General features: G+C 42.6%; 1 protein-coding gene across 1 annotated transcript in view; it reads left to right on the top strand.

Annotated features, from left to right (window-relative positions):
- Positions 1–10,265, top strand: part of LOC109469443 (chitotriosidase-1-like) — a 12,591-nt gene extending 2,326 nt beyond the window's left edge. The window contains exons 3-12 of the mRNA XM_019767962.1: positions 213–436; positions 1,336–1,566; positions 2,779–2,903; positions 3,832–3,955; positions 4,834–5,016; positions 5,785–5,904; positions 7,683–7,859; positions 8,535–8,698; positions 9,652–9,822; positions 10,238–10,265. Coding sequence (XP_019623521.1) covers positions 329–436; positions 1,336–1,566; positions 2,779–2,903; positions 3,832–3,955; positions 4,834–5,016; positions 5,785–5,904; positions 7,683–7,859; positions 8,535–8,698; positions 9,652–9,822; positions 10,238–10,265 — 1,431 coding nt within the window. The 5' untranslated portion in view covers positions 213–328. The remainder of the gene's footprint in view (positions 1–212; positions 437–1,335; positions 1,567–2,778; positions 2,904–3,831; positions 3,956–4,833; positions 5,017–5,784; positions 5,905–7,682; positions 7,860–8,534; positions 8,699–9,651; positions 9,823–10,237) is intronic.
- Positions 10,266–13,862: the final 3,597 nt, after the last annotated feature.

Here is a 13,862-nt window from a genome sequence, read left to right on the forward strand (position 1 = left end):
GCGCACGTGTGTGTGTGTGTATGCGTGTGCATGTGCGTGTGTGTGTATGAGTGCACGCGTGCGTGCTTGAGTGTGCGCGCGCTTGTGTGTATGTGTACTCGTTTGTGTGTGCATGTGCCCGCGCGCGCCCTTGTGTGTGTGTGTGTCTATGCGTGTATGTGTATATGTGTCTGCGTGTACGGGGTTACGCCTTGTATTTGTGCTGTTTTCAGCCCCAGATAGCCGGACGTACCGCCGCGTGTGCTACCATACTAACTGGGCGCAGTACCGGAGCGAACCGGCCACGTTCCTGCCGGAGGACATCGACCCCTGGCTCTGCACCCACATCATGTACGCCTTCGCCATCTTGGAGGGAAACCGGCTCAAGGCGTATGAGGCGAATGACGAGAGCACGTCGTGGCAGACCGGGATGTACGAGCGTACCAATCGCTTGAAGGTGAGGTCATTCTCACTCCCCAGATTCACACACGCTACAGGAAAGTATCGCAGACCTACTCTCCAAGCAGAGGTTTGGGTTTGGAGTTACTTTTGGCGTGTTTTAGGCTTTTTTTATCGGGGTTTCTCTTTTGCACTGGACTTTTTTTTTGTTGTTGTTCGTATGGTCTTTGGAATTCTCGTTAGGTTGTAGACCGAGTTCACACTGTGTGTTAAGTGTATGATTCACGGTGTTTTTCAGACTCAGAGTGTATGATTCTCGGGAATCTTTCAACGTATCATGTTCATGCCTTTTGTATTGTGATTGCAACGGACTGAGTCAGTGCATAGTGTATGTTATAACATACGCAAAACAATCAAGTTGTAAAATAGTTTTTAATGGTTTACAAAACAACATAGTTTTCAACTAGCGCCTGTGGTTTGACAGGCATACTGCTCATTGTGTAATAATGGGAATTCAACAGTAGTTCTCCAACTAAACAAAATCGATTCACCGGAATTTTTTTTACCGAATGCTCGGTTTTCATTAGCTTTATGATCCAAGCGCTGTAAAAACCGGCGTCAGCACTTGGTCAAATTTCGCTGGAAGTTGGAACCGCCGACCGTCTCGGTTGAGAGAAGATTGTTGTGCCCTGGTGTAGATAGCTTCCTTCTTATTCGTAGTAGTACTCCCATATCTAAGGATGACATCCCCTTCATAGGTGTTGATGAAATGATGTTTCAGAAAAGATATATCGTTTGCATCAAGTAAAATTCTGAGACATCGTTGACCTAACATTTAACAAAAACCATGAAATATCCCGGTCTCATACAGGCACAGTACGTTCTGCCCAAGTGCCTGTTACGACCAGTGGTAGATTAGCTATTTATCGGTTTGAGATCACTGTGTGACTTTTCCAGGACACCAACCCCGAGTTGAAGATCTCCCTGGCCGTGGGTGGCTGGAACGTCGGTTCGGGACCCTTTTCCGACATGGTGTCGACGTCTGCGAACCGAGCCGAGTTCATCCAGACGTCGATCGCGTTTCTCCGTCGGTGGAACTTTGACGGACTGGACCTGGACTGGGAGTACCCCGCCCAGCGTGCAGGGTCGCGCCCTGAGGACAAGCACAGGTTCACGCTTCTCGTGCAGGTAGGGAGTTTGTATGTCTCTTTTCATGACTACCGAAGGAAAACATTGTTTTTGCTCAGTCTTCTTCTTTTTGCTCTTCTTCTTTCAACAAATAAGGTCAATGACCTAAACCAGACGTCTGTCACTATGCCGGGGGGTGTTAGCTAGACTCCTATTACCATACGTATGAATGTGTTTGGGTAAGAACTAACAGAGCAGCCCATATGCAAAGGTAAACATTATGCATTTACTTTTCAATGTTACCTTTCTAGGTTGAATTTTTTTTTGGAAATCCCCTGTCACAAATAGCCGAATATGGCCTCCTGAACTTGGCACTGCCATTTACCCGAATTACGGTTGGTATTGGGTCAGGAGCAAGGTCGGCTGCGGTTGGCTGTACTCGGTTACTGTTACTAGAGTCGAATGTTTCAGAATGTTAAAAACATTTGGGAGTGAATGGGCCATGGTTGGGGACAGGATGGTTGGGTTGGGGGTTAGGTCGGTTCAGGGCGCGGTTGGCAGTCACATTTGACTCTAATTTAACTCAAATTCGACTCAATTTGTTTCGCGTGACTTGAATCTGGTCAGACTGCTCCCGAACTTCGGCCAACTGGTTGGTGATAGGGAAACGTCTCTGAATGTGTGACAGGGGCTTAACCTTGTTAACCTTGAACCATGTACAAGTAATCACTCTTCGGCCTATAGGCCTTCTAAGGAGGTCGTGGATATTGTTCACTCCACATAGAAGCAAACAAGAGTTAACAATAATAAATTCAAGATATAATCATACTAGTATTCAGTAATCAAGAATAATTAACGATAGTATCATTCCTTATTCCATAATCATATTTAGTTCTTAGTGGTTCGGCGCAACATGTTTTTAATGTTGCAACTGAAGGCGCCGTTCTGAAGTTCAGTGTTAAACTATTACTACTCTTACCAAATGGGTAATATTACAATGTGCTTCAACTTTTATTCATTTTCTTCGTGCACACCATAAACTATTGATGATTTTATGTGGACCGAGTCCCTTCAAAAACAACTTGACAGAGTTGAATGAATGAATGAATGAATGAATGAATGAATGAATGAATGAATGAATGAATGAATGAATGAATGAATGAATGAATGAAACAGAGTGAGTGAGTGAGTGAGTGAGTGAGTGAGTGAGTGAGTGAGTGAGTGACTACACGGATGGATGAATAGATAATCTGTTACTTTTATTTACTACAGGAGCTGAAGGTGGCATTTGAGGCGGAGGTTCTGTCGACAGACCAGGAGCGCCTCCTGTTGAGCGCCGCCGTACCTGCAGGGGAGAGCAGTGTCTTGGCTGGTTATGAGGTTAATCTTATTGCAGAGTGAGTTTTCTAAATTAAAGGCATCCAATGCAATCATTGCATTTGACAACACAAAAAAATTCTGGATGAGGAAATCTGTATCATAGTTGATATTTAAATGTACTGCCCTTTCTTAGCACATTTTCGTCAGCCTTTCATACTAAAAAGCAAGGAATCCTATTTTGCTTGTTACCACCAATGGATAGCTTAAAAAGCAGAGTACGATACGAAACGAGCAGCTATCAGTATGCTTTAGGATATGATTGATTTAAATACGTCAAAAATAACCAGAAAGTTCACCTTGAAAATCGAATTAAAATTTTACAGACCTAAAATCGCTTTGGGTGCCTTCAAACTCCCAATATACATAGCTACGGACGTACCTTCCTAGCCTGTTGGCCTGTCTGGTTTCCAAGGGTGGGTTAAACGTTATAGTGAGTACTAAGGCTTCCCTAAGGTCTCCTTTAACCACAGAATCACTCTTACATAGTCCGTTGCGATTAAAACCCATATGTGTATGTCGCTATCGCTGGGTTTTTATTATTGTAACTACAGTTTTTAGGATCTAAACACTGCGTTACGTATTTACCCGATTTGTACCCTTAGGATGGTCTACTCCTGGATACTATACATGTAGCTCATTGCTATTAACAATTCATCTTTGGGTTTGAGTCCTGCTAGATGCCACCGATCTTGTGCCCTTGGGAAAGGCACTTTACACGACTTTTCTCACTTCACTCAGGTGTAAATTAGTACCTAGCTTCGGCTAGGGACGTCTCTCGGATAGGATGTTAAATGGTAGCCTCTACCAGGCTCCTTCCACAAATGTGGTAAATCATCATAAAATAAAATTTAAAAAAAATCTTGTGCAGTTCAGGGCGAAATGATTTTAGAAATTGACTTTACGTTAGTATGATATCAATAGGTCATTGTTGTTTTATCTCTGCAGACAATTGGATTTCATTAACCTGATGACGTATGATCTACACGGCTCGTGGGAAGCCGTAACGGGACTGAACAGTCCGCTGTTTCCGGCTGCAGAGGAGTCTGGGTACGACAGGAAACTCAACCAGGTCCGTACCGTTTTTGCAGGGCAAAGGTCACATGATCCGCTGAAACTAAGTCTATTCGCCAATTTCACTTATTTCACCAATTTCACAGTATCACTAATTCCAAAAAAATGCAATTATGGCATGCGCTTTATACTAGATAGATAATTCAAAACAATATAGTTGACCAGTTTGTCGATAGAACTTGTTGGAAATATTACATCGAGGAAAGGGGAGGGTACTGTATAGTTTCCTTTTCTTTGCAATTAGACCTTCAAAATGTATCCAATCTCATCATTGTTAGTATTTGCATACCTGCAATAAGATTGTGTTATGAGAGTGATGTGAAAGTTTGTAAGTAAAGCTGTCGAGATTCAAAGTTCTTGCATCTTCGTTCTCAATTACATAGCTACTATATAATTCATTTATTTTGCACTGGGGTAAGTTTGGAATAGTCCACGTTTGCGTGGGAGGGAGATGGACTGAAATATACTGTATTTGCTCCCAAGCAAATGTCGGCCTTTCTAGTTACAATAGTTTTTGCCGTATAGAATGTTGTAGTTCTGGACTGAATGTACTCTTGGGAGTTTGGAGTATTCTGTTAATGTTTTTTTTTTCATGAACTAAAACGCAGATGATTTTTTACAACTAATCTCTGATAAAATCCCCATGTACACATGCATACATGTATCAAGATAGCAAGCCATATTATATTACTGTCCTTTGTACTTCAATGCATCTCACCTGGCTATAAAATCTACACATACGAAATAGACACAGAGCCGACGATTTAGCATTATTATTATTGTCTTGTACTTCTTCCCCAAATGGCATTCTCAAATGTACGCACATGATAAAAACAGGTAAAACAGCAAATCTTCCACATCCATTTATTTTTTTAGCAAGCTGCAGTTCAGGTTTGGCGCGCTGGTGGCGCCCCTGCGGAGAAGCTGAACCTGGGGATCGCGCTGTACGGTCGATCCTTCACACTCTCCAGCGGAGACACCGGACTACGAGCGCCGACTAGCGGCGGCGGGACGGCAGCGCAATACACACAGGAGGCCGGCTACATTTCTTACTACGAGGTAAATTTCACATAGTTAGTTTTAAAACACATTTTTAATCGAGTATAATCACCAGAGAAGGGTGGATTTTGAATCTTCTTTGTTGTTTTAAGAAATTTTCGATCATTTAAAAGTGTTTCAAGCTAACGTCTCCAATTATTTAAAATCGAGAGGCTACTTCTCAAAGGTGGCTGTTACACAAGCAACTGAGTAGATGTTAAAACGGTCAGACATCTCAGATAACCTCTGAAGGTAGAAGGTACAGTACTGAACGTTTCCAACATCTATCCAGTTGCATTTGCTTGAGTAACTGTTACCTCGATATCGGAGCCCAACAATTGTTCTTTTGCACAATACAGTACTGTACCATCTATATAGCACCCTGTATAGGTACGATTTGGGGGTGTTTTTCGTGAAAAACATCGCACCGCAGCGAAACGCAATGAATGCGAAAGTACCGATGCCACCGCAGGGCAAAAAAGTCGCGGGTCTATATGACCTAATAAAGACATTAAATTATTGACAAATATTGCGTAAAAATGCCAGCAGGACAAGGGTTAATACCTGCATGTCTAGCTTTCGTCGCTATTCTTGTGAAATTAGAACGGTAAACATGTTTTTTTAACATGTAATCACCAGACGTGGTGACGACACACTCAAGTTTTTTCAACTTGTAGTAATGCCGCCACCAACACACGGGACAATACTAATTTACACATGTATCTGTTTATAGTGCCGTTAGGAAAGGAACCAAGTGGAGTGAATGACTAATGGGATCCTATCCCTCAGATCTGCAGCATGCTGACTGCCGGTGCGACCAGAGTGTTTGACGGCGAACAGAAGGCACCGTACGCCTACTCCGGGAACCAGTGGGTCGGGTACGACGATGAAGAAAGCATCGGGCATAAAGTAAGTAACCGCGTTACAGTCCAACATGTTTCATAAATTGGTATTTTGATATATATATATATATTTTTTTAAATTAGGCCACGCAAAGTTAATTTTATGGATGGCATCTAGTGCTCGAGGGCGAATAAAAAAAATTCCGGCCAAAAATAAAAATGCTACTAAACCACAGGAATACAAAGCATGTATTGTGAATATACGGCAGTACTTAGCGACGTATAGGACCAGCCGACAGATGCTGGCTTTTTGCGGATTTTTTTTTTAGAACAGACGAAAATCAATGCGCGCGCGGATGTCATCCATAAAATTAAGTCGGTGTGGCCTTACCACAGATCGACTGACTGAAGTTGGAGGTTTGGTGGCCCATCGTCCTGAAGGATTCTTATCAATAGTAAACAGTTTGGTAGCTAGGGCCAATGTGGTACTAAAGCATTTGGTAGCACGTCGGCAGAACATAAAGTACTGCGCCAGAGCGAAACTCGCAATGTGTTGTGCACATCATATTCGGCAGATTTATTTAATTTAAGGTCGTATTCGAATATGTTATGATGAAATATACAGGTACCGTCTATAATTTTCAAATGTTGAGTTGGAAAATATATCGTCTGCAACAGGCAAAATTCCCACTCTTTAATCTTCATTCAGAACGATTAACATATTCTGATGCAATGTTGATCGAACATTCAACGAAAACCGTCGAAAAATCCATGTTTCGCACAAGCGCAGTGCCAACGTGCTGTATTTGGTTCTTATAAGTAATACTAGTAGTCTAATTCCCATGGCACCACAGTTCGACTTCATGACACAATAGAGTGTTTGGTGGTAGATTTTGCACCAAAATATGAAATATGAAGTAAAATATTTAAAATATGAAATACTTTTCTCATCTAGATTGTCATTTTCAATAACTTTCAACATATTAGTGTCAGTATTTCGCTTTTCCGGCGACTCAGCGCAGCATGAGAATAAGTTGCGCCAGGCCCGCTGTATTTTTAGGAGGCTCCTAAAAAATGTCAACAAACAGCGGTTTTCGTTCGGGTATTTTTCGCAGTTTTCAAAACGATTTTGCCGCGCAACAACGTTTATCTTAAAGTTTACTCCCCAAATGTCATTGCAAACCAAGGTAGGCTTATGGCGCAAGAAAATGTGTAAAATGTGTATTATTTATTTTAAAACTTAGTAATATTTTACGCTATTCGTTAAATTGAGCTGTGCAATATTTTATGTACTATATATATGTTAGTGAAATGTACTTCAGCCTGATGGCTGCGATGTTTTACAGTGGGGTCGTGTGGCGCAGTCGGTAGCGCGTTCGGCTCACACCCCAGAGGTTGTGGGTTCGAACCCTGCCCATGTCACCGATCTTGTGCCCTTGGGAAAGGCACTTTACACGTCTTTCCTCACTTCACTCAGGTGAAAATGAGTACCTAGCTTCGGTTAGGGACGTCCCTCGGATAGGACGTTAAATGGAGGTCCCGTGTTTGGGAGAGCCACACCCCATGCACGTTAAAGAACCCACCGCACTTATCGAAAAGAGTAGGGGATCTTCCCGGTGTGAGTGGTTCAAAACTTACAGTCCGGTCTTACGCAGCTTGTACATGTGCGCACATGTACAAAACTGGTGTGTTACGCCTGAAGGCGGTTTACCGGTTATGCGAAACAAACAAACATAACAAACCAGTCATTCATTCATCCAATCATTTATAAATGAATAAATAAACGATGTTTGAAATAGTGAAAATTTTACATAATATCGCTTGAACGTTCCCATGGCACCACAGATAGACTTCCTGAAGCAGGAGGGTCTGGGCGGCTCCATGGTGTGGGCGGTCGATCTGGACGACTTCAGCGGGCAGTTCTGTCAGCAGGGCCGGTACCCGCTCATCAACCTCATCAAGAACAGGCTGGAGACCGGCGTGTTCAACGCCAGTGACGCGGGTGAGACTTTTTTTATCAAGGCAACAGCAATTAATATTTATGGATGACACCAGCCCGCGCATTAAGTTTTGCCTAATTTTGAAAAAAAAAAAGTAATTCCTCTGGCAGCGTTAAACATACCGGTAAACGTGCCGAAAATGGGCAAAGATGTCTGTTGCCATGCCGGAACATAGATGGCAGATAAATATGAAGAGAGGAGACAAGACAAGGCTCTGATTCTATGTTTTACTTTTGCTTTGATCCAGTGATGTATTCCTTTTTTTTATGTGATGTTGGCAGCAAAACAGGAAATATTCAGAATAAGGCAATTTATGTTATATTGACATATACAGCTTCATATTAGCACATTTGAATCAGCATTTCATACTTTTGTTTATTTCAAACTTCAGAAACAAGCCCCGAGATGAGTCCTTTATTTTTCGAGTGGCACCCTAAAAATCAGCCCAGAGCCTTTCCAGTAACCATTTGTCGTCAGAATTTTTGGCTAGGATAGTGTTTTTTCAACTTACCTATAGTGTGTAGATAAATGACTAGAATATTGATATTGGCTTTGAAAAATCTGGTTTCCAATGCCTAAAACTGCACTGGATGCCTTTAACAAGGATTGTGATTGCCGGCTTGACTTAAATTTGCTACCATGAGGAAATCCAACTTTTCGTGCGATGTTGTTTTCCTTGCTCCATAGTTAACGGCAGCTGGACCAGCTGGAGCCCGTGGTCCGGCTGCACGGTGACCTGCGGGACGGGGACGCGAACCCGCCGGCGGACCTGCACGGACCCCGCACCGCGACATGGAGGGGACGACTGCCCCGGGGACGCCGCCGAGACACAGCAGTGCGACACCGGAGAGACCTGCCCTGGTAAGGATAGGTATCACTAGTACTGCAGACTTCAGAACTCTTTCCAGCATCAGTCCATCAGACTCTACAGTCAGACTGTGTATTAAATCAGAACTTGCTATGCCTGGGATGTACAGTTCATATCAGTAAAGAAAGTTTATTGCAAATACATGCCCGAGGGCTAATTGCAGTTACAAACAACATAAGAAAGAAAATACAGTGGTATCTGAGACTATATCTACGTCTAGCATTATACTATATTCTACAACATGCATGGTACTATATTTACTGGGTTTGACTTCTTCTTTTTAGGCAGTGGAAGACGAATTTACCCACTTCTTCTATAATATGTGGGTTCTTTTTAAATATCCATGTATATATGTATGTAATGTAATGTAATGTTATGTGTTTTAATGTATTGATTGTAAATACCAATGTCAAATACCAATGGCAACACTATACTTCTATATACTGTATGTCTGCAATGTTGGAATAATTATAAGTAAAGAATTGAATTGAATAATGTGGTTACTTATGTAGGTACATGGTGGCAAGGTTTTCTTGTGGTCAGAGTTGTTCACTCACCTTGAGCATGTTAAAGGTCCCACCATACTTGTCCAAGTGACCAGGGGTCCTTCCTGGTGTAAGTGATTCAAACCAAACAGTCTGGTCTCAGGGTTGACAGCTTAAAGAGGTGATAGTCACCTGTTATGTCAATCCTTCCACAAATAGTAAGGTAAGGTCAATGACCCGTACCAGACGGTTATCACCATGGTAACTGGTGCTGGACAGAGCGGGGCAGAGTTGGAGGGGCTGGTCACCATGTATATGAATGTGTGTACGTAAGACTACACAGAGTTAGTGGAGGGCTAGACCGTTTGCGGGTAAGCATTGTGTATCGGCTTCGCAAATGTTACCTTTATAGTTTATCTTAATAAACGTTACTTTAATTACTGATTTCCACTGGTTCACAGTTGGAGGGGTGACTACGACCACTCCTTCTACTGCTACTACAGCTGGTGGAGGGCACGATCCTTCCAACTTCTGTGTCGACAAGGCGACAGGCTACTATGCAGACCCACAGGACTGCAAGAAGTACTTCCAGTGCGCGTCTGGGGTGACATATCACCGGACCTGCTGGGAAGGTAAGCAGTGTTTTTTTCATATCTTCTGTGCCAGCCTTCGGGTGAAATGTGTTGAAAAAAACAGTACGCGTAAGTAGGCCGAATGAAAAGAAAGAAAGATATCTAAACAAATAATCCAACAAATAATTTATGTAGGCATTAACGGTATTATTGATACCCATCCTTACCTGAAATATACATCTACTTTACTTCTCTACTTCAAATTTAAAACTTCTATTGAAAACGGATCTTTATATATAACAGTCCAAGCCAGGCCAGGCCGCTCCCTATAGCCATTAGAGTAAAAGTAATTATATATCCCTGATTTGTCATACATACCATTTTTGGTTTTTTTCTTCATATAATGATGAACGTCTTGACAAAATATGTAGGGTACACATATCATTACATATAACGTTATTATGTTTTACTGCAGGAACTTTCTGGAGCCAGTCCCTCAGTAACTGTGACTGGGAGAGAAACGTCGTCTGTAATACGAGGCGTTAGGTCAGCAACATGTTCTGACGTCACCGTGAGGTCAACCACATGTGCTGACGTCACCGTGAGGTCAACAACATGTGCTGACGTCACCGTGTGGTCAGCAACATTTGCTGACGTCACCGTGAAGACAACATCGTGGTGACGTCACCGTGAGGTCAACAACATTTGCTGACGTCACCGTGAGGTCAACAACATTTGCCGACGTTACCGTGAAGTCAAAAACATTTGCTGACGTCAGCGTGAGGTCAACAACATGTGCCGACGTCTCTGTGAGGTCAACAACATGTGATGACGTGAGCGTGAGGTCAACAACATTTGCTGACGTCAGCGTGAGGTCAACAACATTTGCTGACGTCACCGTGAGGTCAACAACATGTGCCGACGTCACCGTGAGGTCACCAACATGTGCCAACGTCACTGTGATGTCAACAACATGTGCCGACGTCACCGTGATGTCAACAACATGTACTGACGTCACCGTGAGGTCACCAGCATGTGCTGACGTCATATCTAAGTAGTTTATATATAATTTAATATTATCACCAAGTATCCCTGTACTATCTAAGGAAATGCATTTGCAGTAGGTTCAAAAATATTTGGCCGTTAGTATGCCATGGGACATTAGTTTTGATGTGGATGTTATATACGAACTCGTAACGTTATGTATCATGTCAGAATTTCTGAATTTGTCTTAACACTAGGTCTCGACGAAAGAAAACTGCTTATAGAAAAGCCATGTTAAGATTTATTTTCAAGAAAGGAGACACTGAGGCTCTAGGAATTATGATAGACAAACAGAATATCAAAGTATGTCAAGTAGCTGACGATACAACGTTATTTTATCCACCGAAGAATTATTAACTAAAGCTTTACGCATAGATCACTTTCATCAAGTCACAGGTCGTAAACTTGGTGAATGGACAATTAAAAGAAACATTTCAAAGGGATTGAGTAGCCACATTGCTGTTTCATAGGTTTCTGCCTTGAAGAAGAACGCTGATGTTCGCCGCGTGGCATACAGGATCATACAGTCTGGACGGTTGCATTGCCAATCAAGTGCGCCCTCTGTCGACATCAGCACAAACAACACGTGCATCTTTCGAGAGGTGAACCTCCGTCCGTCAATAACTCATTTGGAAACAGATTAAAGTATCCGGCTCAGTTCAGTGTTTTATGTGTGTTTTTTTGTGTGACATTTTGTAGATGTTTCTCGTAGTGCACGTAGGAGGAAGCGAAGAGTTGCACGACTAGAAAGACACTAATTTGGGGAAACGCGTAAAACAGTGAGCCGCGATGTCAAGCCATACATGATCCTGTCAAATGCATGACTCTGACACTACTTGGGGGTTTCCAGTATACCTGAGACAAGGGGTGGGAAGTGTTTTGTCTTGATTTGGGGGACTAAACCTAACCTAACCTAAGCCCAATTGTAAGTATAACCCTATCCCTAAACAATGATCCCAACTCCAGATTCAACCGTAACTCTAACCCTAACTCTAACCCTAATACCAACCCAAATCCTAACCCTAGCCCTGAGCAACTGACCTCTCACGTATGTGGCAGCTAGAGGATTTGGCTCAACACCGGATGCTTATATCCTGGGGTACCAGAGTATGCAGTGCACTTTTACGGAATGCAGTGCAATTGTATTAGTATACAGTGCAACTAGTATACAGTGCATTTTAGTAGTAAAATTGTACTGTATACTAATACGATTTATCTGTATTCCGTAAAATTGCACTGTATGCAAATACGATTACACTGTATTCCGTAAAATTGCACTGTATTCCGTAAAATTGCACTGTATTCCGTAAAATTGCACTTTTTACTCTGGCACCCCTGATATCTGCTTGGAGATGAGTTCTTAACATGGTCATGCCGCATGGACCTTGGACCGTGCAGGGTCCAGCACGTCATGGGGAATTTCCAGACCGACCCCCCGACAGAACACGTGCATGTTTGTTTAACCACACCTGGGGGGCAGGTGTCGCCACAGGACAAGGACCTTTGCCTCCATCTCCAAACAGATGTAGGGGTGGAAGAGTGTAACGTTTTCTGAGCTGAGTGTTATCCACGTTGTCTGTGTGGCTGTCAGACAAGCCTGTCAGTCAGAAAAAGCTACGAACTCCTACTTAGTACCTCAACTTCTTATTGGTAGATCCGCCATCTTTGCCGGCAGTTGTTTTTTTTTATATTCCAAAATATAATCAGAAGACGTGGTGACGGCACACTCGAACTTATATTAATGCCGCCACCAACACAGGGGAATATACAATACCAATTTTCACCTGAGTGAAGTGAGGAAAGTCGTGTAGCGTGCCTTTCACAAGGGCACAAGATCGGTGGCATGTCAGGACTCGAACCCGTCAGTTGTTTCATTGAATACGTTTGTGCAAGAAGCTCCCATCAACTTGGTTTGTGTTAGCCCAAAGCAAGTAAATTCTATATGTGAACTTCTTCGCAGACTACAAAAGCTAATACAAGAGGACGAAGTTGGGCAAAATTCAGATGCCTTATGTTTCAAAATGCAAGACTGTAGCAAGAATTAATTGAAAGCCGTAAAACATGTCATCACAGCAAACAAGTATCTTGTTCCTTATTTCAAATTCAGAAAGTGTGACATCGTACATGTGGCGGAAGAAGCATGTAAAATGGAGAGATCACAAGAACGTTATTCACAAAATTTCCAGCTGACCTCTCAGGAACTTATCAGTGTCTGCTTATGGCGGCACAACACAGTATTAGCCCTATGGGGATTTCTATAGTTAAGGACCCCAAAGTGACTCACTTCGACTCACTGAAAATCATAGTAGGGTGCACAAGCAAGGTTCAGATTTTTGATATGTTTAATTTCAGGGTATAGTGTACAAAATATGTTAAAATGAGCTTAGATTTGCCGGCTAGTTCTTTTCTCATGCCCTCTTTTATTAGCGCCACTGCGGAGGTCATGGAACTGCAGCCGAGGCACAGTACTAGGCGGGACAAGTATCCAAGCGCAAATCTACGCCGACTGAACACGCACCATAATTCAACTTTTACAGTCTCAAAACTGACGTATTCCTCTAACATTTACCACAGGTTCTATCTCGATGCCATGCACAAAACAATCTCTGCACCCTTCTCTAGTATTGTGCAGCACTACTTTGTGCCCGGACTACTTTTGACTACGGGGTTCGCCCATAAATACTGTGTTGTGCGGCCTTAACAGAAGCTGAAGCAAAGGTCAAGCACCCCCCCCCCCAATCCCAGCGACAAGAGAGAATGTTTCATTTAATATAAAAACCCTCGCAACACCATTGCCGAATTACGGTTTCTGTACACAAATACGCCCTTCAAATATTATCAGAGCTTAAGCAATATGCATTAGGAATGATTAAGAACATGTCTAAATCCTGGAAAGTCACTATTGGCGACTAACAATTCTATCAATACATTTACTGTCATTTAGCAGATGAACACAATAAGGTAACTTATACTGTTTAGCATACGTTGTGTCCGGCACTTAAGTCAGTTTCGTGCTGTTCCTAAGTGTTCTATTGTGGACCCCCCCCCCCCTCCCT

Source organism: Branchiostoma belcheri, unplaced genomic scaffold (genome assembly GCF_001625305.1).
Source record: "Branchiostoma belcheri isolate BF01 breed outbred unplaced genomic scaffold, Haploidv18h27 scaffold203, whole genome shotgun sequence".
Lineage (NCBI taxonomy): Eukaryota > Metazoa > Chordata > Leptocardii > Amphioxiformes > Branchiostomatidae > Branchiostoma > Branchiostoma belcheri.